The 27,962-nt window shown below is 41.9% G+C and overlaps 1 protein-coding gene across 2 annotated transcripts; it reads left to right on the top strand.

Annotated features, from left to right (window-relative positions):
• The first annotated feature begins 55 nt into the window (after nucleotides 1–55).
• Nucleotides 56–26,853, top strand: Kdm5 (Lysine demethylase 5). 2 transcript variants are annotated; one of them, XM_069506481.1, is made up of 31 exons: nucleotides 56–476; nucleotides 4,623–4,700; nucleotides 5,394–5,532; nucleotides 6,785–6,963; nucleotides 7,119–7,335; nucleotides 7,829–7,986; nucleotides 8,984–9,145; nucleotides 9,614–9,724; nucleotides 10,121–10,232; nucleotides 10,843–10,979; nucleotides 11,627–11,733; nucleotides 12,475–12,627; nucleotides 13,073–13,184; nucleotides 14,368–14,562; nucleotides 14,884–15,062; nucleotides 15,433–15,604; nucleotides 15,789–15,987; nucleotides 16,277–16,392; nucleotides 16,789–17,008; nucleotides 17,274–17,488; nucleotides 19,469–19,639; nucleotides 20,104–20,303; nucleotides 20,845–20,966; nucleotides 21,343–21,497; nucleotides 22,441–22,613; nucleotides 23,301–23,418; nucleotides 23,730–23,895; nucleotides 24,188–24,258; nucleotides 24,937–25,045; nucleotides 25,546–25,689; nucleotides 26,241–26,853. In XM_069506481.1, the coding sequence occupies exons 1-31, from the start codon at nucleotides 264–266 to the stop codon at nucleotides 26,381–26,383; spliced, it is 4,746 nt and encodes a 1,581-aa protein (XP_069362582.1). In that variant the 5' UTR covers nucleotides 56–263; the 3' UTR covers nucleotides 26,384–26,853. The 2 variants fall into 2 exon arrangements, with proteins under 2 accessions (XP_069362582.1, XP_034836767.1); XM_034980876.2 differs by having other exon boundaries at nucleotides 9,614–9,730.
• Nucleotides 26,854–27,962: the final 1,109 nt, after the last annotated feature.

Genomic DNA, 27,962 nt, shown 5'->3' with positions numbered 1-27,962 from the left:
GTACTGCAATCATTTCATCACTTTATTTTATATGGCAACACTGGAGTTTCGAAAGTTCAATTTCGCATGGCGGACGTGCAAGTGAACTCTGTTATTTGTTGGTGATAATTTTAATTATTATCTTTTCGTGATTCCTTATGGAAAGGCAAATTTTCATTCTACTTTTTCTTTGCGGACGTGCTTTATTCATTCCTTAACGTTAGATGATGTTAAAGTGTTCATTATAGTTTAATTTGTAAGAACTGCATAGGTTTTTGTTAAAAATGGGAAAATGTGACGAAGCTAATGTCGAACTCGAAGTTAGTATGGGGGACTCGGCGTCCCCCATGAAACCTGATAATTTTACATTCACCGTGCCCCCTGAGGCTCCCGTCTTCGAGCCAACCCCTGAGGAGTTCCTCGATCCATTGGCGTACATCAGCAAAATACGACCCATAGCTGAGAAGTCAGGGATATGCAAGATCAAGCCCCCCGCCGTAAGTTATTTTCTTTGTCACATATCGATGTAACACACCTCCTCTTCTCCAAAAAAGTGGTATAATTTTGATGATTTACGCAAAATTACGGATTTCTAACCCCAAATTGGATCGCCCAGAACATCTTGTGATGCAACCGTGGTCACTTGGCTGATGAATAAGTGTGTTGTCCTAAGTTTTTTTACGTACTTGATCAAAAATATTACGTGTTTGAGTCGAGTGCGAGTCCACATTTTAGTGTAAAGCGCATATAATTATCGTCGTATGCACTCGCATATTGTTGGAGTAGGCTGGTTGCCATTTTGTGTCGTGCCCTCTGCCTACGTTAGTTTAGATAAAAAAAGAACTACCGCGACCATAAAGTTGCGCGAACCTATAGTATTTCTATTTTTTAATTATTTTACAATTTTTTTTCGCTTATGTTCCCAGCAGATGCCCTATGTTACATTGTAAATCTTAAAATGCAATATCAGTATACTGTACATGTGAACCTAATTATAAACATGGTGATTATCAATTATTACTGATGTATAAAGTGCTCTTAGAAATAGCTAATCTATTTGGTACCTTCTGGGAGTTACAGTCACATTTACTCTTATTAGGTTAAATTACAATACAGCCACATTGCAAGAACTCATAATCTCTGAGTGCTGTTATAAAACAGTTATTTACTGAAGTTTATTTATAGGTCACATTAAAATTAATATTTCATTATGTTAACTAAACGAAACATACTTAAATATCTTAAAGTTTGTAATTATGTATATTCTGCCAATGAATGACTACTTAAATATATTAAGTTTCTAATTTAGACAAGTTTAAGTTCACTAGAAATGTGTTAATGATACTTATAGTTACCGGTGCAAGACTTGCCAACAAAGCAATGCTAAACTATCCCTACACTACAGTGAAAATAAACATAAATACCTAAATATCCGAATAATATATAAGTTTTTGTAGTTCTTTTTGTGCACAAAGTCAGGTATAAGAATCATAAATACTTATGTTTTGATTTTTATAACAAAGCAATTTCTAACAATGTTTTTTTCTGAGCTTTTTTTCCACTACAATCCAATGTCCCAGATATTTTTAGGAGATTTTTTCATTAAAAAAAAAACAAGATGACATCTCATCTCATACCTATAATATAGAGAAAAGCTATCCATGTGTACTGCCATGCTACTTAATTGTTTTATTTAAGTTTTACTTTTACTGATATAATATGCTAGTGCTTATAAAAAGGTAGGTAAGTAAGTACCTATTAACAAAATTAAAAAAAGAATAACTACTTAAATTTACTTAACTACTACTTACTAACATAAGTAAAGTATATGCCCCGCTGCTTGACAGGTTGGGTAAATAGCACAGATTTGCCATGCTACACTAAAGGTTTATGTTTCACTCAGACAGCTTGTGAGGCAGGACGTTAGTTGTGGGAGAGTGACAGTTGACATAAAGATTAAGGAATGCTTTATTGGATGATAGGCTTGCGGTGGACTACAAGCATGCTTAAATAAAAAGCAATGATGAGGTCTTGGTTAGTGCACGCTTGCCTAGAATATGCATATTCACTATAGCTTGTAGGTATGTAGGTTATATAGGCATTCCACAGAAACATTGAGCAAAAATATATCTGACTAGGAAAAGCCCGCGACTTCGTCTGTGTGGATTTAGGTTTTTGTAAATCCCATGGGAACTCTTTATTTTCCTCTCACTTTATGTCTCTCTCCTGGTCTTTGACTTTACCTATGCAAAACATCACGTCAATCCGTTGCTCTGTTGCGACGTGATTGAAGGACAAACCAACAAACAAACACACTTTAGCATTTATGATCGGGGTAGTGATAGAAGGCAGATGAGCAGGTATTATTACTAGTAAGTCTCCTAAACACTTCTTTAGTGGATGCCAGACCTTATAGTACTACTGAACAATGCCAGCGATTAAGGTTTTTAAAAATTTCATACGAATTCTTTGATTTTACGGGATAAAAGTCCTAGTCTATGTCTATCTCCAGGATGCAAGTTATTTCTGTAAGAAATAGATGATGCCTGCGACTTCTCCCATTGTAGATATTTAGGTTTTTTTGAAATCCTGTGGGAATAACCCAGACCAGGTTGGCACACATCAATCTTAGACTGCCATAGGTGAGATTGAAAACAACTTCAAAGGCTAACTTTTCAGTAAATAAAAATATAATAATATTATATTGATCATATGATCGTTTACTTACTGGTTTGTCATTGAGTTTTATTATCAAGCATAATAAATATATTATTACTTAGTTAAGTTTTTGCACTGTACTCAGTTTTGCATTTTAATGACATTCCAGTTTGAATTTATTAAAAAAAAACCGGCCAAGTGCAAGTCAGGCTCGCGCAACGAGGGTTCCGTACTATAGTCGTATTTTTTCGACATTTTGCATGATAATTCATAAACTATGATGCCTAGTAAAAATCTGTTTTAGAATGCACAGGTGAAGTCCTTTTATATAATACCCCACTTAATATAGCAATCTTACTTATAAATTGAAAATATTAATTATTAATTCACAGTTTTCAGGTTTTTCTCCCAATGTCTGCTATAAGACCTACCTATCTACCAACTTTCATGATTATAGGTCAACGGGAAGTACCCTGTAGGTTTCTTGACTGACAGACAGACAACAAAGTGATCCTATAAGGGTTACATTTTTCTTTTTGAGGTACGGAACCCTAAAAAGTTAGTTATTTGTAATTTGTGTTACATTTTTTGAGGCTGTGTTGTGTATGAGATGTGAAAAGGCTTAACAAACATCTAATTTTATAGGAATAATAATATTTTTATACTAGACTAGCTTATGCTCGCGACTTCGTCCGCGTGGACTACAAAATTTCAAAACCCTATTTCACCCCCTTAGGAGTTGAATTTTCAAAAATCCTTTCTTAGCGGATGCCTACGTCATAAAAGCTATCTGCATGCCAAATTTCAGCCCGATCCGTCCAGTTGTTTGAGCTGTGCGTTGATAGATCAGTCAGTCAGTCAGTCAGTCATTCAGTCAGTCAGTCAGTCAGTCACCTTTTCCTTTTATATATATAAAGAAAAATAAGAATGGTTTAGGAATGATTTACATTAGACTATACTAGGCACACACCGTGTCATGTTTGAGGCAAGGATAAGCCATGTATCCTACCAATATTGCTTACTTCAGTATAACTAAATGCGAAAATGTATTTGATTATTAACTCAACATCAGTACTCATATTATTAAAAATGCGAAAGTGTGTTGGAAATGCGCGGGCATCAGCTAGTAAAGGCTACAATTAATTGTTACCTAATTAATTAACAAATCAACTTATATAATACTAGATGATGCCCCCGACTTCGTCTGCGTCGATTTAGGTTTTTTCAAAATTCCGTGGGAACTCTTTGATTTCCCGAGATAACAGGTAGCCTATGTCACTCTCCAGGTCTTAACTATACCCATACAAAAATTCTCGTTTATCCGTTGCTCCGTTGCAACGTGATTGAAGGACAAACCAATAAACAAGCACACTTTCGCATTTATAATAAGGGTACTGATTGCCAATTAAAATAAATTATTTACAAATTATAAACGTCTTTTATTTCACCTTATGAACCACCTCAACTTGTCCTAGCTATAAGTGCTTGCTATGCACAAAATTATTGTAAAAAAGACTAAAAATTATATTTACAACATTACATACAAATTATTAAATTGTAAATTCAAAGAATACTAAGTTATCTTAGCGTTTAAACTATCGTGAGTGATTTCCATTATACATTAATCTCACACCAGACTTTACTCGCGTGTTTTGTCGACGTTAGCCCGACCAGAGTTTCGACCTCATCCGGGATCCTTTTTCAAAGGGACCCAATTCGCCCACGCGTCGCGAACTGAGTCCCTTATATTCAATTATTCAATTAAACTTTTACAAGTATTTGAACTGAGTCCCTTTTATTCAATTAAATTTTTACAAGTATTTTTGTAAAAGGATCCCGGATGGGTTCGAATTTCGAAACTAGTCAGGCTAACGTTGACTAAACACTTGAGTAAAGCCGGGCGAGATATCAGATATTTATAATACTTAGTTAAGTAGGAAAGTAGAATGAAGCAAGTAATAGTAACAAGTTTTCCTTATCGGCAGCACTGGCAGCCGCCGTTCGCGGTGGACGTGGACCGACTACGCTTCACGCCGAGGATACAACGCTTGAACGAGTTAGAGGTAATTTATCAACCTAATATTTTGAGATATTCAACTAAATTACTACCTCATTATCATCATCATCAACCGATAGACGTCCACTGCTGCACATAGGTATCTTGTAGAGACTTCCACACGCCACGATCTTGCGCCGCCTGAATCCAGCGGCTCCCTGCGACTCGTCTGATGTCGTCCGTCCACCTAGTGGGGACTGGGGAGTCTTCCAACGCTGCGTCTTCCGGTGCGAGGTCGCCATTCCATTTCTACCTGAAGAAGAGCTATTTCAAACAAAAATCGTGTTCTATTAATAGGGTCTTGGACTGTAGTAATAAAATGACTTGATTTTTTGTGTAGCAGTAGTTTATGGACCTAGAATTCATTATTAAAGAGAATAATTTAGAAAACATCATGATTTTTATTATATTATAAAATAATTGTTTATTGACGTCACGCTGTACGGAAAGCGATTAATGAGCGTAAACGACAAATATTTTTAAATACATAATGAATATTTCTTTAAAAAAAATCCCGCAGAAATTACTCTATTTTTATGTTAAAAAACTATTTTTATATTAAACTTAAATTATTCATTAGTAATGAATTTAAGCCCCATAAACTACCGCTATACTACCGCTATACACTTCATTTTATGACTACAGTCCAAGACCCTATTCTACAGTCTAGTCTACAGTTTGTACTTTTTATTTTTGTCAGGCTATAACCCGGGTGAAGATGAACTTTCTGGACCAGATATTCAAGTTCTGGGAGCTCCAGGGCTCCATGCTCAAAATACCCACAGTGGAGCGGAAACCGCTGGACTTATATGCTTTGCACAAAATTGTCAAAGAAGCTGGTAAGTTGGAGAGAGAGCCTGTGAGGGCCAGACCTTCGTTATGTTATAAAAGCTAGTATAGCTTTTATAGTTTTCATTATAATTGTAAGTAATCCCTTGTGGCCTTCTATAAAACCTAGATTAAGATTTAAATAATAATTATGTAAGTACGCTGTTGATTACTTTCAAATTAACAAAATAAACAAAGTTGAAAGTTTCTCTGCGTATTGTCCACAACACAGCGGGGAACGATCAGCGACTATGAAGTTTGGATCATGGTGACTTTGGCAGATTATGGGTAACAAAGGTTTCAAAAATCTTACGTCAAAGTATAAAGTTGTAATTTTTTTATATTTTCTTCGAAGTAGTATTACAAATCACGTCATACATTACCATACATTTAGGGCACACACACAATTAGGGCTGATTTTTGAATCATCAAATAACTTTTATCTGAGGGTAAAGTTGAGGTTTTGCCAGTTTTTGTATAGGAAAGCTATCAATACGTCAAATCTATTCGTCAGTTAGTTTATCTGGCGATAGAAAAATCAGCCCGTAGTTCGTAGTGTAGCCAGACCTCGAATTGTTAACTTAAAACTTTAAGCTTTTATTTTTATAAAAGCTGAAGGTCTGCCCCCCGCGGGCTCTTAGTCCATCTGGTTGGTGGTTTTGTAGAAAGTAGAGGAAAATATTCATTGGTACTGATTCTGATTGCAACAAATTTTAAAAATTAATAAAACTATGATTTTTTAAATTATTCTCTTTATTAATTCATTCTAACCCATAAACTACCGCTATATAAAAAATAAAAAAACCGGCCAAGTGCGAGTCAGGCTCGCGCAATGAGGGTTCCGTACTACACATTTCGCACGATAGTTCAAAAACTATGATGCATAAAAATAAATAAAAATCTGTTTTAGAATGTACAGGTGAAGACCTTTCATATGATACCCCACTTGATATAGTCACTCACTTCGAAAGTTGAAAATACTAATTATTAGTTCACGACCACAATTTAATTTTTTTTGTGTGATCTAACCCTAAATTCACGGTTTTCAGATTATTCCCCAAATGTCAGCTGTAAGATCTACCTACCTGCCAAATTTCATGATTCTAGGTCAACGGGAAGTACCCTTCAGGTTTTCCTATAAGGTGATCCTATAAGGGTTCCGTTTTTCCTTTTGAGGTACGGAACCCTAAAAATCACGTCATTTTATTACTACAGTCTAAGACCCTATAAGAATTTTAATTTTTAACACGTATTTCATCACAGGTGGCTTCGAAGTATGTTCAGCGGAGCGCAAATGGTCGAAGATCGCGCGTCGCATGGGCCACCCCCAGGGCAAGGGGATAGGCTCCATCCTCAAGAACCACTACGAACGTATCCTTTACCCCTACGATGTGTTCAAGAACAGCGGGGCCGTTGGTGGCACTGGGGATGGCAAGGAGACGGTAAGTGTAATAGAATTGCGTCGATATTTCAGTCATTCAGTGAACTATACTTTTTATATATTTAAAAAATAAGAATTTATTATTTTGTAAACAAACTTCTGACAAACTGTTGTGAGTTTCAGAAAAAATAAAGACCTATTTTTATTGTCATATAGAAAGTGGAAGTAAAATGCGAACAAACACCAGAGAAGGCGGGGCGAAGGAGCAGCAAGCCGCCGGCGCAGACGCCGCCGCCTCCGCGACGCTACAAGAGCTCGGAGCCCGAGGCCGCCGAGGGCAGCCACACGGAGGGCGCTTTGCCCTCCGCCGACACACCCATTAAGGAGGACAAGAAGACTCCTATCAAGGAGGAACCAGGAGAGACCAGGCGGAGTAAGTTCTCTCTTCTATTTTAGAGTCCTGATTAGTCCTCAAACAAGTTTCACAATAGATGCCAGTTTAGGCGCAGATACACATCTGCTTTTTAGGGTTCCGTAATTTTTATATCTATCTGCCATCAGCTTTCTAGCCATTGTCAGATTTTGGATAAGGTATGAGTTTAAAATTTATGGGATGCCGTAAATGAAAAGGAAGGAAGGAACCCCTTATAGGATCACTTTGTTGCCCGTCTGTCAATTCAGGGCAATTAAAACTTATAAGGTCCCGTAACTTCCCGTTGACCTAGAATCATGAAATTTGGTAGTTAGCAATGTCTTATAGCAGGAATAAAAGACCGCCAATTTGAAGTTACGTCACAAAAAAAAAGTAGTGTCCACAATCACATAATTAGTTTACTAAATCATATCAAGATGGCACTGTCCGTCATTAACTTGCAGTGTTGTATTCGTTTTAGAACGTTGTTGCTTAATTTTTCTTTGTTTCGTAGGTCCCCGCGAGAACAAATGGATGTCCCAAGCGGGGAGCTGTGGGGCGCGTGCACGAGTCCTGCGCTCCACGCGGCTGCGCGAGCATCGCCTCAGCAACATGACCGTGTCGGTGACGCCCGCGCCGCCCGCACATACGCCGCTACACCCTGACGACCCGGTGAGTGCTCAGCTTTACCCTTTGTCAAGCAATCAGTTTGACGCCACCATACACGATCCTGAGCCTTTTTTTTTTTTTTTTTTTTTTTACCGCTGGTAAAAATGCTATTAGGCATGCCGCACAAGGGCGGGTATGTGGGACTCACTCGCGGTTTGTTTAACCGCCATCAGCATACCCACTAAAAAACCCAGCGGTGCCGTCCGCGTCAAGTATAAGACGTCTCAGGATCCCGGATATCGGATGCGACTGAGACGTCCTGGCGTTGGGCCGGCACAAGTTTACTCCCAATGCCTAGGGCAGGAGAAGGTGAGCATACTGTCTCCTTCTCCTCCCCTGTCTTCTTCTGCGGAGCGGGTGGGCGTCGGCGTCCAGCTCTCGTTCCCGCTCCGCGGCCTCCTTCAGTGATATACACGATCCTGAGCCTGCCTCCTCCACCCACATCGGTTCTGTACCAGGGAGGTGGTCATAGAAACTCCTCAACTTCTCAAGATAACTTTGTAGTATTTGTGCTCATTGATTTGTTTTCATATATTAGTTTTTTTTCTTCTTCTTCGACTTAGGGTTTTCCCCCCTAGGTGGGGTCTGCTTTCCTACATTTTAATATGTGGCTTAAACAAAAGCTAAGTTTTTTTACTAAGAATTTTATTGAATTATTTTGTACATTTTATATCCACAACATTTAGCTGAGTTCAGGGTCTTTGGCATGACACATTTTAGACTAATGAAGTTAGATTTAAGTAGATTGTGTTAATGAATGATGTGTTTAATTAATATGTGTTGGTACAACTGAATACAGTACGCTGTAGAAAATAATGATGTACATTATTTACCTTTAGAAGGAGACAGCGGATTTGTAGAGCTTTGTCTCTGTCTTGGAGACCGACAAAACGTATATAGGTATGAGTGACAGAGACAACGCTCTACAAAGCCGAATGTACATTATTTTCTGTCGCGTACTGTACATTAATTTTTTTTTTTTTTCTATATTTCGGCACAGCTCGCCAAATACATGTGTCACATTTGCGGGCGAGGCGACATCGAGGAGCAAATGCTGCTGTGCGACGGCTGCGACGACTCGTACCACACGTTCTGCCTCGTGCCTCCCCTCGCGGACGTGCCCAAAGGCGACTGGCGGTGCCCCGTGTGCCTCGCCGAGGCGGTACGTACATAATATATAGTGTCTCTCTAAATTCTTTTCACCGCGGTTAATAGCCTCATCTGGTGACAAAAGGGCTGGCAGTTGGCACGTTTCTTCCACAAAGGATTTGCCTGGCTGTCCGGCGCAGATATGCAGCCAGTATTCTTGGCACAATTCCACGCGGGCCATGATTTGTACAGGAATTAAATAAAGATATCCTTATCGGAAAGATTTTTCAATCAGAAACCGAAAACCACGTACTAAATTCTAAAACGAAATGATTTTCTAAAGTGGTGCATGGATGGACCACTTTAGAAAATCGTTTCGGTACATTATGAAAATCGTTTCGGTACGTTATGACCACTTCCTAATATGACCATTCGCCATATGGTCACTTCCCGTTATGACCACTTCCCTATGTGACTATAACCCGGTACGTTCGTTCGGACTGAAACAGCCTCAAAATTAACAATAACTAGCGTTTGACAGGTGTCAAAACCGACGGAAGCCTTCGGTTTCGAGCAAGCCAGCCGGGAGTACACGTTACAACAATTCGGAGAAATGGCCGACCAGTTCAAGTCGGATTACTTCAATATGCCGGTACATGTAAGTTTATTACACCAGTAAAAAAGAAAAAAAGAAAAAAAAAGCGTTTCTTATATTGTGTGTGTGTACACATTACATCTTATAACTAACAGTTGGTTATCCCGGCGCTTCGTGCAGTTGTGCATCAAGCTGTGCGGGAGCGGTGTGCAGGCTCGACCGTACTAAAGGGAGATCTCCCACCGAGCGGTTCGTTGTGGGCCGACAATTGTATCTTGAACTTCTTAATATAGTCCAGATTGCAGAAAACTCCGTTAGTGCGAGAATTGTCGGCGGTACATTTGTTCGGGACTACGTCATCAAATGTTACCGATTGAATAGCGCCATCTAGTTGCAACTATGGCAACCGCCACAAGTGTAGTAATAATACACGTTATTGATATTTGACGACAGATGGTGCCGACGTCGACCGTGGAGCGCGAGTTTTGGCGCGTCGTGTCGTCCATGGACGAGGACGTCACCGTGGAGTACGGCGCCGACCTGCACTCTATGGACCATGGATCAGGTATATCAGTACCCTTATTATAAATGCGAAAGTGTGTTTGCTTGTTGGTTTGTCCTATCACGTCGCAACGGAGTAACGGATTGACGAGATTTTTTTGCATTTTTTTGTATAGTAAAAGACCTGGAGAGTGACATAGGTTACTTTATATCCCGGAAAACCAATGCGTTCCTACGGTATTGTAAAAAACCTAAATCCACGCGGACGAAGTCGCGGATGTCAGCTAGTACTTAATAAATTTACTTTTGACTTCTCATGCTAGTAAAGTTTTCCTTTACGCTGGCTGTAAGCGGACTAAAACTGCTTTTCATGCTCTTGTGCATAAAGTGTATATAGGTAAACAAGAATCAAAAGAGGGTGTAACCAGAACGCTAGCAAAAACTTAGCGTTATTGTTATACTACATAAACACAATCCAATACCAAGAACCATTTGCCTCATTTTGAAGTTTTAGTGATTTAGTATTTTTCAAACTCGGGTCAATGCCCTGCCTACGACGGCATTGACTCCAAGTGACCTGCGTTCGTTCATATTCTATTAGTAAAAACTTGAATGAGCTACAATAGCTCTTAAAGGGATGCATCGATTTTAATGAGATTTTGTTTGTTTGATAGGGTTCCCAACCAAGTCCAGTGCACACTTGTATCCCGGCGAGCAACAGTATGCAGAATCTAATTGGAATTTGAATAACTTACCCGTTTTAGAGGGTTCCGTGCTGGGGCATATCAATGCTGATATATCTGGGATGAAGGTAAGCTTGCGATTCTATTAATGAATATGAATATACAGACCGTTCATGATAACTGTGCCCTTAAGTTATGTTGCGCTGAATGTTCGGCTGAATATTCGGTTGATTTGCCGAAAAATTACCGAATATTTAAATTATTGTTAATATTTAAAAAAGAACATTTTATTAAACAGTAATGTTAACTAATTACTAAAGTAGTGTGGTTTATTCCGAAAGTTGTACATAGTTTTTTGTAAATGAAAGAAACACTACTTTTTGTAAAAATTATTTATTGACAAAATAAAAAAATATTTATTTAAATTATTTTTTTAGGTTTTTTGTTTAAATTGATTGTTAATGTTGCGCGCGAGTCAGAGAGGGGGCGATGGTAAACGCCGGACCGGCTCTTGCAGAGCGCCGTACCGACGCGACGTGTACAAACTACAAACCTGTTTACCGCGCAGAATTGAACCGAATGATTCGGCCGCAATATTCGGTTCGGTACATTTTGGACCAAATATGGTTTTGGTTGGTGTCTCAAAATGATTAGCGCTCACTGAGAGTTTTGTCTCTATCATTTGTACGGGATTACGTAACAGAGTCGGCGCTATACTAACTTCGTATAGTGTTTAGGTTGTGCTAGTACTACGAGTAGTGATATTGTTGCGCAGGTCCCTTGGCTGTACGTGGGCATGTGTTTCGCCACGTTCTGCTGGCACAACGAGGACCACTGGAGCTACTCCATCAACTACCTGCACTGGGGGGAGGCCAAGACTTGGTGAGTTAAGAGTTTTAACTGACTTTCAAAATGGAGATGGTTTTCAATTCGTCCCGTTTTTTAAATTTTTTTTTTTTTTTTTTGTAAAAGAATATTAGCCATATTAAATGACTAATGTTCCCCTTTCCTCTCCAATTAAGCGTCAGGCTTGTGCTAGGAGTAGGTACGACAATAGTGCAACGGGCGGGATTTGAACCGTCGACCTTTCGGTTTTCAGTCCACTCCTATACCGGTTGAGCTATTGAGGCTCTGTTGTGGTATATTGTGGTATAGGCTTGCACTTGGCGACAATAAAGCCCAATAAAAAAACCACGATGAATCATTATGATGAGGTTGGAGCGCGCTTGTGTAAAAGATGCCTGAAGGTACCAGCAATACATGCTTTCCTGCCTGCCAATAGCAAAAAACCTGCTATGTATAACAGGTACTTTCAAGGCTAGAGTGAATAGGCATCTTAGACCTTATCATTGCTTTCTTTAAGGCTTGAATATCGTCAAGCGCAAGCATATCCTGTAACAAAATAACCATGGTCCTTCTAATTGCTGTCGCCTAAAACACAGGTGTATACCTAGCTTAGGGACAGTCGATTTTTTCTGTATACCTACCTACTTAACAAATTGGTTTGTTATTATGTATTTTATGTATTAGTTCTCGTAAGTAAGTATGTTTAAGTGTACCTATGTTTGATCAATAAATAATAAAAATAATAATAATAATAATTAAACGTCTATTTTTTCGTAGGTACGGAGTACCAAGCTCGAAGGCGGAACAATTCGAAGCGGCGATGAAGGCCGAGGCTCCGGAGCTGTTCCAGCTGCAGCCGGACTTGTTACATCAACTGGTCACCATCATGAACCCCAATGTGCTGATGAAGGCTGGGGTGCCTGTTTATAGGTTAGTATCTTAGGTACGGAGTACGAAGCTCGACTTCTCATCCGAAATCCCTCAGTGATTGAAGACCGAAGCCTTCGACAATGCATGTGGCCAGTGATGACATATGGATCCGAGTCATGGTCGCTAACTATGGGCCTCATAAGAAAGCTTTAGACTCACTCAGCGAGCGACGATGGAAAAGAAAAGTTTCTCTATGTGATCAAATCAGAAATAAGGAAACCCATACATAGCTCAACTTCAAAAATTCAGTTTTTTTTAATTTACTATATTATGTGTTACAAAAGTGATTACAAAGGTTAATTCAGGAATTATGTCGCTTTCTACTGGTGAAAGAATTTTCAAAATCGGTTCAGTAGTTACTAGTTTCAGAGATTATCCCCTACAAACAAAGTTTACCTGTTTATAATATTAGTATGGATGATCTCATCCTCTGTCTTGTCCACAGAACGGACCAGCACGCTGGGGAGTTCGTGATAACGTTTCCGCGCGCCTACCACGCTGGCTTCAACCAGGGGTACAACTTCGCTGAGGCTGTCAACTTCACACCAGCAGACTGGGTAAGTTTTCTGACAATTTTTACAGATGTTTTTTTCTTCTTCTTTCTTCTTTAGGGCTGTGCAGGTCCTTGAATTCCATGAATCACTTCGATCATCTCCGAACCATTGCGATCGCCACCAGTTTTATTCTTCCATTTTCAGCTATCCTGAAATTTTAATAAACGACCAGTTGATTTATCAATGTTGTCATCATTTATTTCCCGTAAGATAACGCGTCCGTGGATATCGTAGGCCACATCATCACTTTCCATCAGGTGTGATTGTGGTTGAACGTTTCGCGAAGCACTATATTACTTTCATATTACGATACTGTTATTAAATACACTATTGAGATGTTTCTATTCGTTTTTTTTCATTAATTAACAAAGTTCACAAAGTTCCTTAACCCACACATGACATTTTTGACATAAGCAAAAACTTTTTACATTTGATATTTTTCACTCGCCTTACGGCTCTGGGTTCTAGCTATGAGTTTATTAACATAGTCCGACAGTGGTAAATCGTTTGTCTATGATGAATAAAAAAAATGTTCTTGCAAGGAATTTCAACAGAAATATGGCATGTTATTTATTGGTTAAAGTCCAAAATTCTGGCTCTTATCACAGTTTTTGTGATTGGTGGCTGAGGAATTTGTTTAGCTTCCATACACAGAGCTTATTCTCAATTTACAAATTTCAAAAATATGACAGAAATGACCTGGAATAAATGAAGATGGAAGAATACCAGGCGTACCTGGAAGCCGGGTGTTCTTCCAGTTTGGTTGGGATGAATTTCGATACTGGTTTAGACTAGCCAATACAAATGCTGTCGAAAAATCCAAGTCATCATCATCAACCAATAGACGTCCACTGCTGGACATAGGTCTCTTGTAGGGACTTCCACACGCCACGGTCTTGCGCCGCCTGGATCCAGCGGCTCCCAGCCACTCGTCTGATGTCGTCCGTCCACCTAGTGGGGGTCTTCAAACGCTGCGTCTACCGGTGCGAGGTCGCCATTGGCCAACGTCTATCGGTTGTACGAACTATGTGCCCTGCCCATTGCCATTTCAGCTTCGCAACCCGTTGAGCTATGTCAGTTACTCTAGTTCTCCCACGGATCTCCTCATTCCTGTTTTGTTCACGTAGAGAAACTCCAAGCATAGCTCTCTCCATCGCCAAAATTCAAGTACAAAAATGTATTTCAGCTGAAAATGGGTCGCGAATGTATCGCCCACTACTCCACACTGCGGCGCTACTGCGTGTTCTCACACGACGAGCTGGTGTGCAAGATGGCGCTAGAGGCGGACTCGCTCAGCCTCACCGTGGCGCTGGCGGCCTACAGGGACATGAGGACCATGCTGCACGACGAGAGGAAGCTCAGGAAATCCTTGCTCGACTGGGTAAGTGCACCACATTTTATGGGATTGGCTAAACTTTGAAATGGTCATGGAATTTTTTTCTTTAAGATTTTATATAAGTCCTGCAAATTGCTATTGCGCTGGCACCATGTCTAATTGACATCGAAATGACGTCATTTTGACGTCAGCCGAAATAAAAATATACCATTCTTCAAGAAACTTCAGTCTAGTGCTGACGTCACTAAAATGGTGGCCACGCGCGTTAGCGATTTGCGGGACTTATACCAACGATAGGATTTTAATACGCTTTTTTTCCTTTAATAATAGTGGTAATTTTTAAAGGCATTTTTTCTTTATGTACAGGGTGTGACAGAAGCGGAAAGGGAAGCGTTTGAATTACTACCGGACGACGAGCGTCAGTGCCACGAGTGCAAAACCACGTGCTTCTTGTCGTGTGTGACATGCGCATGTACTACCCAGGTCGCATGCCTCAGGCATTACGAGCAGCTGTGTCGCTGCGCGCCCTCCGCACACAAACTGAGGTTCGTGTCACTTGCTCTAGACGTGCTCACTTGGCATTATCCTTCCCTGAGTATTGTATGAAAGTACCAGGTTAGCATAAAACGTAGACCATTAATAAACATTACATGGGCCTCCCTCCCCAAACTTAAATCAAAAGATTTAAGTTTGGGGAGGGAGGAGTAAGTGGTGGGGGTGGGGGGAGGGGGTGGGGGTCAAGATGTAATCAGAACGCAACGAAGACTGGTGATAGTACTGAACGATTACTGGATAATATGATACAAGAAAAAAAACGCAGAAAAAATATTAAAAAATCCTGTTTTGCGCACTGTTGGTACGCATGATTCATTACGTAGTCTACATGATTAAAAAAAAATGTTGATTTTTGTCCAGGTATCGCTACACACTGGACGAGTTACCCGCGATGCTGGAGAAGCTGAAGCGCAAGTCGGAACAGTTCCGCGAGTGGGCCGAGGCGGTCCAGAACGCGCTAGACCCGGACACGCCCAAGACCTGCGACCTGGACGGCCTGAGGGCGCATCTCAAGAGGGCCCACGATCTCAAGGTACGAGTCGCACAGTTGTTACATTACCCGCGATGCTAGAAAAGCTGAAGCGCAAGTCGGAACTGATGTTACAGAATCACTTATCTCTATAAGAAAGCTCTTGGTAGGGGAGAGGCAATTGTAAAGGAAGGCTTTTTGATGATGATGATGATGATTCATTGAATTTGAACCGTGTTGTCCTCAGATGCACAAAACGGACTTGGTTCGCGCATTAGAAACGGCGATAGAAGACGCTGAGAAGTGCGCGAGCGTGATTCAACAACTGGATCTCAATAAGATGCGCACGCGCACGCGGCACCACGACCCCAAGTACCGCCTCACCATACACGAGTTGACTCTGTTTGCTGCCGAGATCGATGGCCTGGCCTGCGTGCTTCCTGAAGGTAAGTTTCTCGCTTGCTTCGCTCGTTCTTCTTGAATCGATTCAAAAAATTGGGTTCAATTGCAATCTTTTTAGCTTTTTATTTTCACCCCCTGTTTCTGTGTTTGGGGAACTTTAAAAAAATGACAGAGGAATATTAAACACAATCAAAAGGAAAAGTAGGTACTAAAAATGACAGAAATGACTACGGACTACGAACCCATCCGGGGTCCTTCTACTAGTCTGGCTAACGTCGACTGAAAACGTAGTAAAGCCGGTATATGATCTTATTTTTTTTTTGTTATCTTTAGGTTCGGCGGTAAAAGAAGTGCTGCGTCAAACTGCAGAGTTTGAGGACCGAGCGACGGAGCTACTCGGCAAGGACTTAGAAGATTGTGACTCTGCTTCAGTTCGGGAGCTAGAAGAGGTGAGCAAACTAGATGATGCTCGCGACTTCGTTCGCGTCGATTTAAGTTTTTAAAAACCCCGTGGGAACTCTTTTATTTTCCGGGATAAAAAGTAGCCTATGTCCTTCCCCGGGATGTAAGCTATATCTTTACCAAATTTCGTCAAAATCGGTTGAAGGGATGAGCCGTGAAAAGCTAGCAGACAGACAGACACACTTTCGCATTTATAATATTAAGTATGGAAGTATGGATAAGCACACGCTTGACCACGATCACACCTGATGGAAAGTGATGATGTGGCCTAAGGTGGTGGTGGATTTATTGTGGCATGAAAGATCAAACATGCAAGCTTTCATATTTTAATATTAGGACTAGGAATGAGAAGTAAGATTGTATATATTTGCATTTCTGTTCAGGTGGTAGACCTCGGGTCCCGACTCTGCATCGTCCTGCCGCAGCTATCGGCGTTACAAGCGCGGCTGCAGCAGGAGAAGTTCATAGTTGCGGTGCACTCCCACAAGGAGGACTGCAGCACGCTCACTCCTGACGCTATCGACAAGCTGCTGGCGGAGAGCGATGGAGTCGTGCCGCATCGCCGAGTCGAAGCGGAGCGCGCCTCGCTCTATAAGCTCAAATGTAAGTTGTATCGTTACACATTGAAGAACACGCCACACTCATGCACACATCTCCCTTGCTTCTTACCTGGCTTGGCATAAAAACTTTTACCCATATAGCCCAAATGTACGCACGTGGTACACGTGTTTAACAGTAGCTTAAACCTCGTTTAAGTTTTTGTGATGAGACTATCTGAGTTTATCTAAATGCTTCGATATCACACACACACACTATCATCAAAATAAACAAAAAAAATCCATGAACTAAATCTAACTTTTTGTTACAGTGCAAGTAGAAGATTGGGAACGTCGAGCGCGAGCAATCCTCATCGATACCTCCGCGCCAAGAGGAAGGGAATCTATCGACAGTTTAACGGAAGAACACACAACACTGACAGAACTAGACGCGTTGTTGACGGAAGGGGATGATATCGACGCGGCGCTGCCTTCACATCATGCGTTACATACGGCCACTGCGCATGCCAAGGACTGGCTTGCTAAGGTATAGATAGGGAAGGGAATCTATCGACAGTTTAACAGAAGAAAACAATACACTGACAGAACTAGACGCGTTGTTGACGGAGGGGGATGACATCGACGCGGCGCTGCCTTCACATCATGCGTTACATACGGCCACTGCGCATGCCAAGGACTGGCTTGCTAAGGTATAGATAAGGAAGGGAATCTATCGACAGTTTAACAGAAGAACACAATACACTTGACAGAACTAGACGCGTTGTTGACGGAGGGGGATGACATCGACGCGGCGCTGCCTTCACATCATGCGTTACATACGGCCACTGCGCATGCCAAGGACTGGCTTGCTAAGGTATAGATAAGGAAGGGAATCTATCGACAGTTTAACAGAAGAACACAATACACTGACAGAACTAGACGCGTTGTTGACGGAGGGGGATGACATCGACGCGGCGCTGCCTTCACATCATGCGTTACGTACGGCCACTGCGCATGCCAAGGACTGGCTTGCTAAGGTATAGATAAGGAAGGGAATCTATCGACAGTTTAACAGAAGAACACAATACACTTGACAGAACTAGACGCGTTGTTGACGGAGGGGGATGACATCGACGCGGCGCTGCCTTCACATCATGCGTTACATACGGCCACTGCGCATGCCAAGGACTGGCTTGCTAAGGTATAGATAAGGAAGGGAATCTATCGACAGTTTAACAGAAGAACACAATACACTTGACAGAACTAGACGCGTTGTTGACGGAGGGGGATGACATCGACGCGGCGCTGCCTTCACATCATGCGTTACATACGGCCACTGCGCATGCCAAGGACTGGCTTGCTAAGGTATAGATAAGGAAGGGAATCTATCGACAGTTTAACAGAAGAACACAATACACTTGACAGAACTAGACGCGTTGTTGACGGAGGGGGATGACATCGACGCGGCGCTGCCTTCACATCATGCGTTACATACGGCCACTGCGCATGCCAAGGACTGGCTTGCTAAGGTATAGATAAGGAAGGGAATCTATCGACAGTTTAACAGAAGAACACAATACACTGACAGAACTAGACGCGTTGTTGACGGAGGGGGATGACATCGACGCGGCGCTGCCTTCACATCATGCGTTACGTACGGCCACTGCGCATGCCAAGGACTGGCTTGCTAAGGTATAGATAAGGAAGGGAATCTATCGACAGTTTAACAGAAGAACACAATACACTTGACAGAACTAGACGCGTTGTTGACGGAGGGGGATGACATCGACGCGGCGCTGCCTTCACATCATGCGTTACATACGGCCACTGCGCATGCCAAGGACTGGCTTGCTAAGGTATAGATAAGGAAGGGAATCTATCGACAGTTTAACAGAAGAACACAATACACTTGACAGAACTAGACGCGTTGTTGACGGAGGGGGATGACATCGACGCGGCGCTGCCTTCACATCATGCGTTACATACGGCCACTGCGCATGCCAAGGACTGGCTTGCTAAGGTATAGATAAGGAAGGGAATCTATCGACAGTTTAACAGAAGAACACAATACACTGACAGAACTAGACGCGTTGTTGACGGAGGGGGATGACATCGACGCGGCGCTGCCTTCACATCATGCGTTACGTACGGCCACTGCGCATGCCAAGGACTGGCTTGCTAAGGTATAGATAAGGAAGGGAATCTATCGACAGTTTAACAGAAGAACACAATACACTTGACAGAACTAGACGCGTTGTTGACGGAGGGGGATGACATCGACGCGGCGCTGCCTTCACATCATGCGTTACATACGGCCACTGCGCATGCCAAGGACTGGCTTGCTAAGGTATAGATAAGGAAGGGAATCTATCGACAGTTTAACAGAAGAACACAATACACTTGACAGAACTAGACGCGTTGTTGACGGAGGGGGATGACATCGACGCAGCGCTGCCTTCACGTCATGCGTTACATATGAAGTAAATGTTAATACTGTGTAACTGATGAGATCATATTTTGGTAACAGGTAGAAGAGATGCAGTCAAAGGAGCTGTACCCCTACATGCACAGTGTAGAAGCGCTCTCCCGCCGCGGCGCCAGCATCCCCCTGCCCCTACTAGAGAAACAGCAACTGTCCACTGCGCTGCAATCCGCCAAGGACTGGCAGCGAGGGGCGGCTGATATGTTCCTCAAGAAGGTAAGGGGTGTTTTTAGGGATTACGAAGACTCCGCTGTCCGTTCGTCTCGTCAGTGGGCTGTATCTCGTGAACCGTAATAGGTAGAGAACTGAAAATTTCACAGAATGTGTATTTCAATTGCTAACAACAAATAATAAAAATTTCAAAATGGCCGCCATGAAAATTAAAAAAAAAATTAAGCGTTATTTCTTGTACGATGGTACGGAAGTCGGAACCCTTCGTGTGCGAATCCGAATCGTACTTGACCGGTTTTAAAACCGAGATTCCGAGATTGGAACTGGATATTAACTCGCTTTCTTGTCCCTCTGTGTGTTAGTTTGTTAATTTGTCTGTACAAAGTTTGCAATTGATTTTAACCTAATTTCCCGACGAGCTAGAGGCTTGAAATTTTAAACATAAATCGAAATTTTCAAAGTTCAGATCTCAAAAATGAAAGCCGTGATATATCGTATTTTATTCTCAGAACTGGCCCTACTCCCTTCTGGAAGCCCTGTCCCCACGAACTGAATGTGGAGGCGCCACGCGGCGGCGCGGCCGAGGCGAAGCACCCTCGCTCGAAGGGGGACTCCTCAAGCACTTTAGCGAAGACGCAACACCTACCGAGATAGTGGCGGCCTTCAAACAGGCTGAGCAGAGGGAGTTGTCTGCTATCAGGGAGCTGAGGTAACCCCCATGTTTGTGCATGCCCATAGACAACAGAATGCCACTCACCAGTGCGGCTGAGGTCTCTTGTTTTGGTGAAACTTCACAATGTGGGACGAGGCCCAGAGTTGATAGGAAGCCCACATTCTGTTGAAATCTCGCAATGCCAACACTAATGCTACATCAAATTAAGCAGAAACAAGCTCGCTGCGCTTGCGTTTATGTACCTTGTATTTGGTATTTATATATGTTATTATATTTATATATTTCACTATCTCATTACAATTTGTTCTGAATCAAATGAAGTATTTTGAGCTCGCACTTTGATACACTGTAAAATGTTTCCATTTAGATTTTATGTTGTACTTCAAAGTACGTAAGTCATTGTTTGTTAGGCTACATCATTTCCTGTTTGGCGTGATTACAGTCAAGCCCAACTCTATACAGTTAAAAAAAATTAAAGAATATTCCATTTTTATATCAGTCACGATTACTGGCTGGCACAATGTCAATTTTTATGGAATCGTGACAATATTTTAACATATTATTAATTATCTGTCAGGAGCCGCAATATGCGCAAAGAGGTGCGCGCGCCGCCCGCCGCTGGCGTCACGTTCTGCGTGTGCCAGAAACGGCAGTACGGAGTCATGACGCAGTGCGAACTGTGCAAGGATTGGTTCCATGGTAAGTGAAGTGTCTTATCCGAATCCCCGAACTTAAAAAATATATTTATTTTACCACATACTCCACTGTACTTCTAAGTAACACATACCTAATAAACCGAACTTCTAACAGCCGTACTCTGAGTCGCTTAATCGTTACTTAAGTTTAGTTGAAACGAGACGGATAAAACGAATATCTCTCACATAAATCTGTCTCGTTTTAACTCAATCTTAAGTAACGATTAAAGTGCGGCTGCATGAGCCATAAGTTGGCCTACATGAATTTTTTTTTTCTGTATTACATTTAATTATTTCAGTTGTGTACAGTTTTCCAAATTCTTGTGCGACTTCGATCGCGTGTCAAACAGCTCGTAGCAAATGTTCATACCTTCCAACAGCATCCTGCGTAGCATCAGCTCGAGAGGAACTAGAAGACAGATCAGAGTCCCCGGAGCGGATAGAGCTGCCGTTCCCCTGCACGGAGAGCAAGTTCCTGTGCCCCGACTGCACCCGCACCAAGCGGCCACGTCTGCACCGCATACTATCTCTACTGGTGAGGACTTTGATGAGCGAGGAGGTTTCTGTTGTTCACTGCTCATGCTCGTACAGTACCGAAACTAATGGACATCGACCTTTAGAAGACGATAGTAGATTTGTAATGTCTCTGTCGTTGAAACCGACAAAACGACATATAGGCAGTGGCGTGCAGCTCATAGAGGCATAAACGCACTGCTTACCCGCGTTGTAAAAAAATCAATGTCTATTTTTCATTAAAACATGCCGGAAAATAAGTTCATACCTAAATGCATACCCTGGCTTGAAATCCTGTGCACGCCACTGCATATAGGTTGAGTGACAGTGCAGTTTTAGTCCACTTTCACCGAGCATAAAGAAGAACTTACAGTACGCGGCAGAAAGTGATCTACATCGGTCTTTAGAATGACATTTCGGCTTTGTAAAGCGTTGTCTCTGTCACTCATACCTATATGACGTTTTGTCGGTCTCAACGACTGCAACAATGCTCTACAAATCTGCTATCTCCTTCTGACGACCTCCCTGGCGCAGTGGTGAGCGCTGTGGTCTTAATAGTGGGAGGTCCCGGGTTCGATTCCTGGCAGGGGTTTGGAATTTTATAATTTCTAAATTTCTGGTCTGGTCTGGTGGGAGGCTTCGGCCGTGGCTAGTTACCACCCTACCGGCAAAGCCGTGCCGCCAAGCGATTTTGCGTTCCGGTACGATGCCGTGTAGAAACCAAAGGGGTATGGGTTTAATAAAAACTGCCATACCCCTTCCAGGTTAGCCCGCTATCATCTTAGACTGCATCATCACTTACCACCAGGTGAGATTGCAGTCATGGGCTAATATCTGAATAAAAAATAAAAAAAAAAGGTCGATGTACATTATTTTCTGCGGCGTACTGTACTACTGTAAGCGGTGGTAGTAGCCATGCTGGCTATAATATGTCGATGGTTTGCAATAAAAGGAAACTTTGACAGGTGTGGCTCCAAAAGCTGCCAGTGCGGCTCGCGGAGGGCGAAGCCCTACAATGCGTGACGGAGCGCGCCATGGCGTGGCAGGACGCGGCGCGCGCCGTGCTGGGCAGCGCCTCGCTCGCCACGCTGCCTGCACACCGGCCTCCGCAGAGTGACAGGAAACACGACCATGGACGGTAAGTATTTAACTTCTAAAAAAAGCAACAATCTACGTGTTTTACGTCAAGCTGCTTGACCACCTGGGAAGCCCTTTAGAAATCGCTGCTGTCACGTGGGAAGCCCTTCAGAAATCGCTGCTGTCACGTGGGAAGCCCTTCAGAAATCGCTGCTGTCACGTGGGAAGCCCTTCAAAAATCGCTGCTGTCACGTGGGAAGCCCTTCAGAAATCGCTGCTGTCACGTGGGAAGCCCTTCAGAAATCGCTGCTGTCCCGTGGGAAGCCGTTCAGAAATCGCTGCTGTCACAAATGTCAAGTTGCGTAGTCACGTTGCGTAGACTAGCTGTTGTGTGCAGCATTTAAGTGAAATATCAATAAATATTACCTAAAATACACAGGTATAACTGAGTTACTATACGTTCTCCCAGTAACAACTTATAAGAATTAAGAATACTAAAATACTAGGTATAGTATCAAGAGTGAACAGGCATCTTCTAGGCAAGCGCGCTCCACCTTAGGTTGCATCATCACTTGCCACCAGGTCTGATTGCAGCCAAGCGCTAGTCTATAAATTTAAAAAAATTATATATAACCGCGACTTGGTCCGCGTAGGATTATATTTTTGAAAAAATCCTATGGGAACTCTTCAAGATGTCAAGTATTCTTGGAGGATTTTGTAAAAACAATGGTTTAATATTTGGTAACAGATCGTCAGCGAATGTAGAGCACGCGTACAGCGCCACGCCGCGTTCGCCCACCACGCGGGTCGCCCCTGGCCTGTTGCAGAAACTTGAAGACCTCATGCTGGAAGGCGACTTGTTAGAGGTGAGACTGAATTATAATCTTGTATAAAAAATATGTTCTTGTTCTATATAATATGTATAATATGTACCTGTGCAGAAATCTTATTTTCCTGTGCCAATCATAGCGCGCGTCCGTCCGCTCATCTTGATGGCGGTTGTTGACTTATCACTACTCTGTTGATCTTGTGTTCAAACTTTTCAAGTCACACAATAAGGTCTGTCTTTCATTGGTGTACATTCGGTTTCAGTCGGCGTTTTTCTGCGCAAATGAATTTCGCCGATGCGACTTATAAAAGTACTGTAAAGGATTTTTAAATTGTATTTCAATGGTAGGTGCGGTTAGAAGAGCAAGCAGCGGTGTGGAGCGCGGTTTGGGCCGCGAGAGCCGCGGAGGGACGCCGCACCGCGCGCGTGCTGGACGCGGGCCGCCGCAAGCGAGGCACCACCACCGCCAAGCACCAACACCAGCTGAAACGGACCAGGCCGCTCCCGCTGCATGGTATATGTCACATACATATAGTACGGTCGATATGGCAATCGGGGACGTGGGGGTGTGCGGTCTCCTCGCCTCATACCCCGATTGCCATCTCGACCTGTCGCGGACTATACATTCACTCATACGTATTGGAGCACGCATACGTGAGCGTTGATGTGCACACGCACGAATAAAAGCACGCACACTTTTAAAAAAATCAGTCAAGTGTGAGTCGGACACGCACTAAAGGTTCCGTACCGTCGTATAAGAAGTAACACTTTTTAATAAATCGATGAATATTTTTATTTTATTTCAGGTACGAATACTGCAAAAACAACAATCAAGAGAGGTTCAGCCACTACGACAAATTACTTAAATAGGAAACAGGTGAGAAATTAAGACATCTACACTAAATTGATAGGTCTAAATCTAGCGCTTTCCTTCTTCTGATAAACCGATACACTTCTCTTGTAGAGCTTCCACACACCACACCTGACTGCCGCTGACTCGTTTGATGTCTTCTGTCACTTAGTAGGGGGGCTTCCAACGATGCGTTTTCCGTTGGGAGGTCGCCATTCTAGCACCTTTTAACCCCAACGTCTATCGGGTTTTCCAACTACGTGTCCTGTCCACTGCCACTTCAGCTTCGCCACCCGTTGAGCTATGTCAGGTACTCTGATCCTGCGGACTCCTCATTTCTGATTTGATCACATAACTTGGAAACCCCGCACATAGCTCTCTCCATCGCCCGCTGCTTCTAAGGTCGTAGTTAGCGACCATGTCTCGGATCCATTTTCATCATAATTTTCACTGACGAAGTCTTCAAGCATGAAGATTTTGGTCTTCTTCTGAGGATTTTTTCACTACAGTGCGACAAGGCTCTTTTGGCGCGTGGCGAAAATCGGAACTAACGTTGTCGTCAAGTGTCCCCTTTGTTCTTGTTTGAATAGTCTAAGCTTTTGTTGTCCAACAGCGCCCCCCTATCAATGTCATTCAAGTGCCAAGAGAGCCTTGTCGCACTGTACCTCACTAATTTTCAAAAACTCCAATATGTGTGTATTCCAGGGCATGTCGTCGGGCTCTGGCCTGATGATGCGCAAGCACTACATGGCGCGACAAGAGCGCCGCAAGCGAGGGATGCCCAACCGACACCATCCAAGACATTCAAGAATGGGTGAGGATTTTTTTATTTTTTATTCTAACTGATGCCCGCGACTTCGTTCGGTGTAGGTTATCAGGATCTGAATACTTAATGAATTTTTACCAGTTAATAGTTATCTACCAATCTACCATTTGCTAATAATTTCCTACCATTTGGTAGAGATTATCTACCATTTGACAGTAAATTTCTGCCATTTGGTAGTTTTTCTCGGTGCTCTGATACTATATGGACATTGAAAAAAGTGATAAACGTTTATACAGTGAAGTACATTGAATGCGTATGCGGCATACGCACTCTCGCCACAGCGCTTGAATCTCTGGCGAGGGTACGAGCAGCGATCAGCACGTGTTTTTTCACTGGTGCCCTTTCTTGACTTTCAATTGTTTTATTTCTTTATTTTTCATTTTTTTTTTGTTTTAAATTATTGTTTGATTTTTGTTTTAAATTTTTAAATATTTTTATGATTGAAATTGTGTTTTAAATACAATTTTAATTAGTGTTTCAATGTGCAGCACAAACGCGCGGCGCGCATTCAAACGCGGGCGCGCGAGCGGGCGCGGCGCGCGGCGCGAGCGCGCGGCGAAGCAGCTCGTCGTCACACTCCTCCGCTGACGATGACGAGGACTGTGCCGCGGCGTCATGCCTACGACCCACGGGTAACTATATAACTATACTCTACGGTCATCTGTCTGTAATCTCATTCTAAAACTTCTGGTGGAAAAGCGCACTGTAATCATTTTTATTTATTTGTATATGGACTTAATAAAAGGTGAACATTTTAGACCAAAGCACTACATAAAAACTAAGACTGATGTTAGCAATTTTCAGTTTAAATAGTGTGTGTTAGGTGTGCTTAGGGCTGACAAAAATCATATTATTAATAAGATATAGATAGATAGAAGATAGAAGATATATATAATTATATAAGAAGAGAGCCTTATAGATATTAAGACTTTAAAAAAAAACAAATATTTACGTATTAGGTGTTAGTTTTTCTTTCATACAAAACATTCAAACAAACCTATTTTTTTGAAATTTTTATTTAGTGTATTTTTTTTATGTCACCCATTATCGAAATTTAAAAATAAAAGTTCGTTTGCTACCTTTCTTAAAAGGTTTTGTTTGGAAATGTTCTCTTTGGGAGGGAGGGAATTGGGAGAACTAAAATGGATGATCAGACCTCTAATTCCGGCATTTTGTCTGTCAGGAAAAGAAGTAGACTGGGTGCAATGCGACGGCGGTTGCGACCAATGGTTCCACATGCATTGCGTGGGGCTCAGCCGGGGCGCGCTGCGAGAGGACGACGACTATGTCTGCGGCTCCTGCGCCGACCGGGCAGACAGGCATTGAGGCGACACCTACCATGTGCTAGAACGAGGTACCAACACCTACTGAATGGTTTGACATGGTAGGAATTAGTTGAAAACAGTGGCAATTTCTCGGAACTTTATTAGGCATTGGTAGAAATTTGTGGGGCTTACGTAAAATTGTGTTATTACGGTACGGACGCAACACCAAGTGGTAGAACGAAGTACCAACACATACCGAATGGTATAACGTGGTACGAATTAGTAGAAAATAGAGGATGTATGTGGTATATGTACAACTTCTCTCAACTTTGTTAGACATTGTGACCAAAATTATCAATTGGTAGAAACTTTACGGACGTAGCAGGAATAGGTAAAAATTGGTGTACGAGTGTTGCAACTGCTCAGAACTTTAAGCGTTGACTACAGACTACTGTTAAGCGTTGAACGGCAGAACTACCAAATTTCAGTAATTTGTAGCGTTTGCTAGATAATGGCTTGTGTCTTATCGCCACATATTACAATTTGGTAGTAAACTATGTACCATTTGGTCGTAAATTTCTACCATTTAGTTGTAAATTTCTACCATTTAGTTGTAAATTTCTACCATTTACTCGTTAATTTCTACCATTTGGTAGTTTGCTTTGATACTATAATATGGACATTGAAAAAAAAAAGTGATATATCTTTATGCAGTGAGGTTCATTGAATGCGTATTGTTGTCTTGAAAAATGGTGATGGCGCCTTGCCACAAAGTCCCAGGTTGGAATTCTGTGTGCTCGTTAGAGATTTTTTTCTTAAAAACTAATATGTAGTATAAAAACTACTATTGTTTTTATAAGTTATAATTTTACGGTTGAATTGTTTGTAAGTTATCATGAACAAATAACAGTGGGATGGTAATAAATGTTTTTTAAAGCCTCTTCTAATACTTGCGAAATTTTGGCGGGAATTTTTATGTTTTATTTCGATATTATTTACGAGGGGCCCTAGAGTTACTATTCAAGTTAACTAACATAATAAGAGCGTTGGCGTAAGCCGTAAATCGACTTAAGCTCTGTAGAGCGTAAGTACTTTGAGTACTTTGCTTTGCTTAAACTTAGGAACTGTTAAAACGAGACACCGTTATATCGCTCGTAAATCTATCTTGGATCTGTCTGTCTGTGATCCGTCTGCTCGTTTGCTCGCTATTTTTTTAATTCGGCCTAAATTTCGCGCGTTTTAGAAGAGTCAAAGTCACGGCTATGTGTTTTTGGAATGTAAAATGCAAGTAATTTATTCCGAATTATGCGAATATTTTAATATTAATTCTATTGTTGTAATATATATGTGTACAGGAATTTTATTTATATCAGATCGACTGCAAAGAACAATATTCACACATTGCTGCTAATTTCTCTGTACACGAAAACTGAGGTCTACTTGCACCAAAACGTTGAACTGGTTTAGTTAAATTTTGTAATGCTGTTACTTTTTGACAAGTTCATTCCAGATCCAGAGTATTTGACAAGCCAAGGACAGGGTCAAAAAAACTCACCCCATTTAAAATTAAAACTGAGAAACACAAAATTATATATTTTCTATACCTGTTTTTGTGGACAAAGAAATTTGCACCTCAAAAA

The sequence above is a fragment of the Maniola hyperantus genome, chromosome 23 (genome assembly GCF_902806685.2).
Source record: "Maniola hyperantus chromosome 23, iAphHyp1.2, whole genome shotgun sequence".
Classification (NCBI taxonomy): domain Eukaryota; kingdom Metazoa; phylum Arthropoda; class Insecta; order Lepidoptera; family Nymphalidae; genus Maniola; species Maniola hyperantus.
This window is presented reverse-complemented; position numbering and strand designations above follow the sequence as displayed.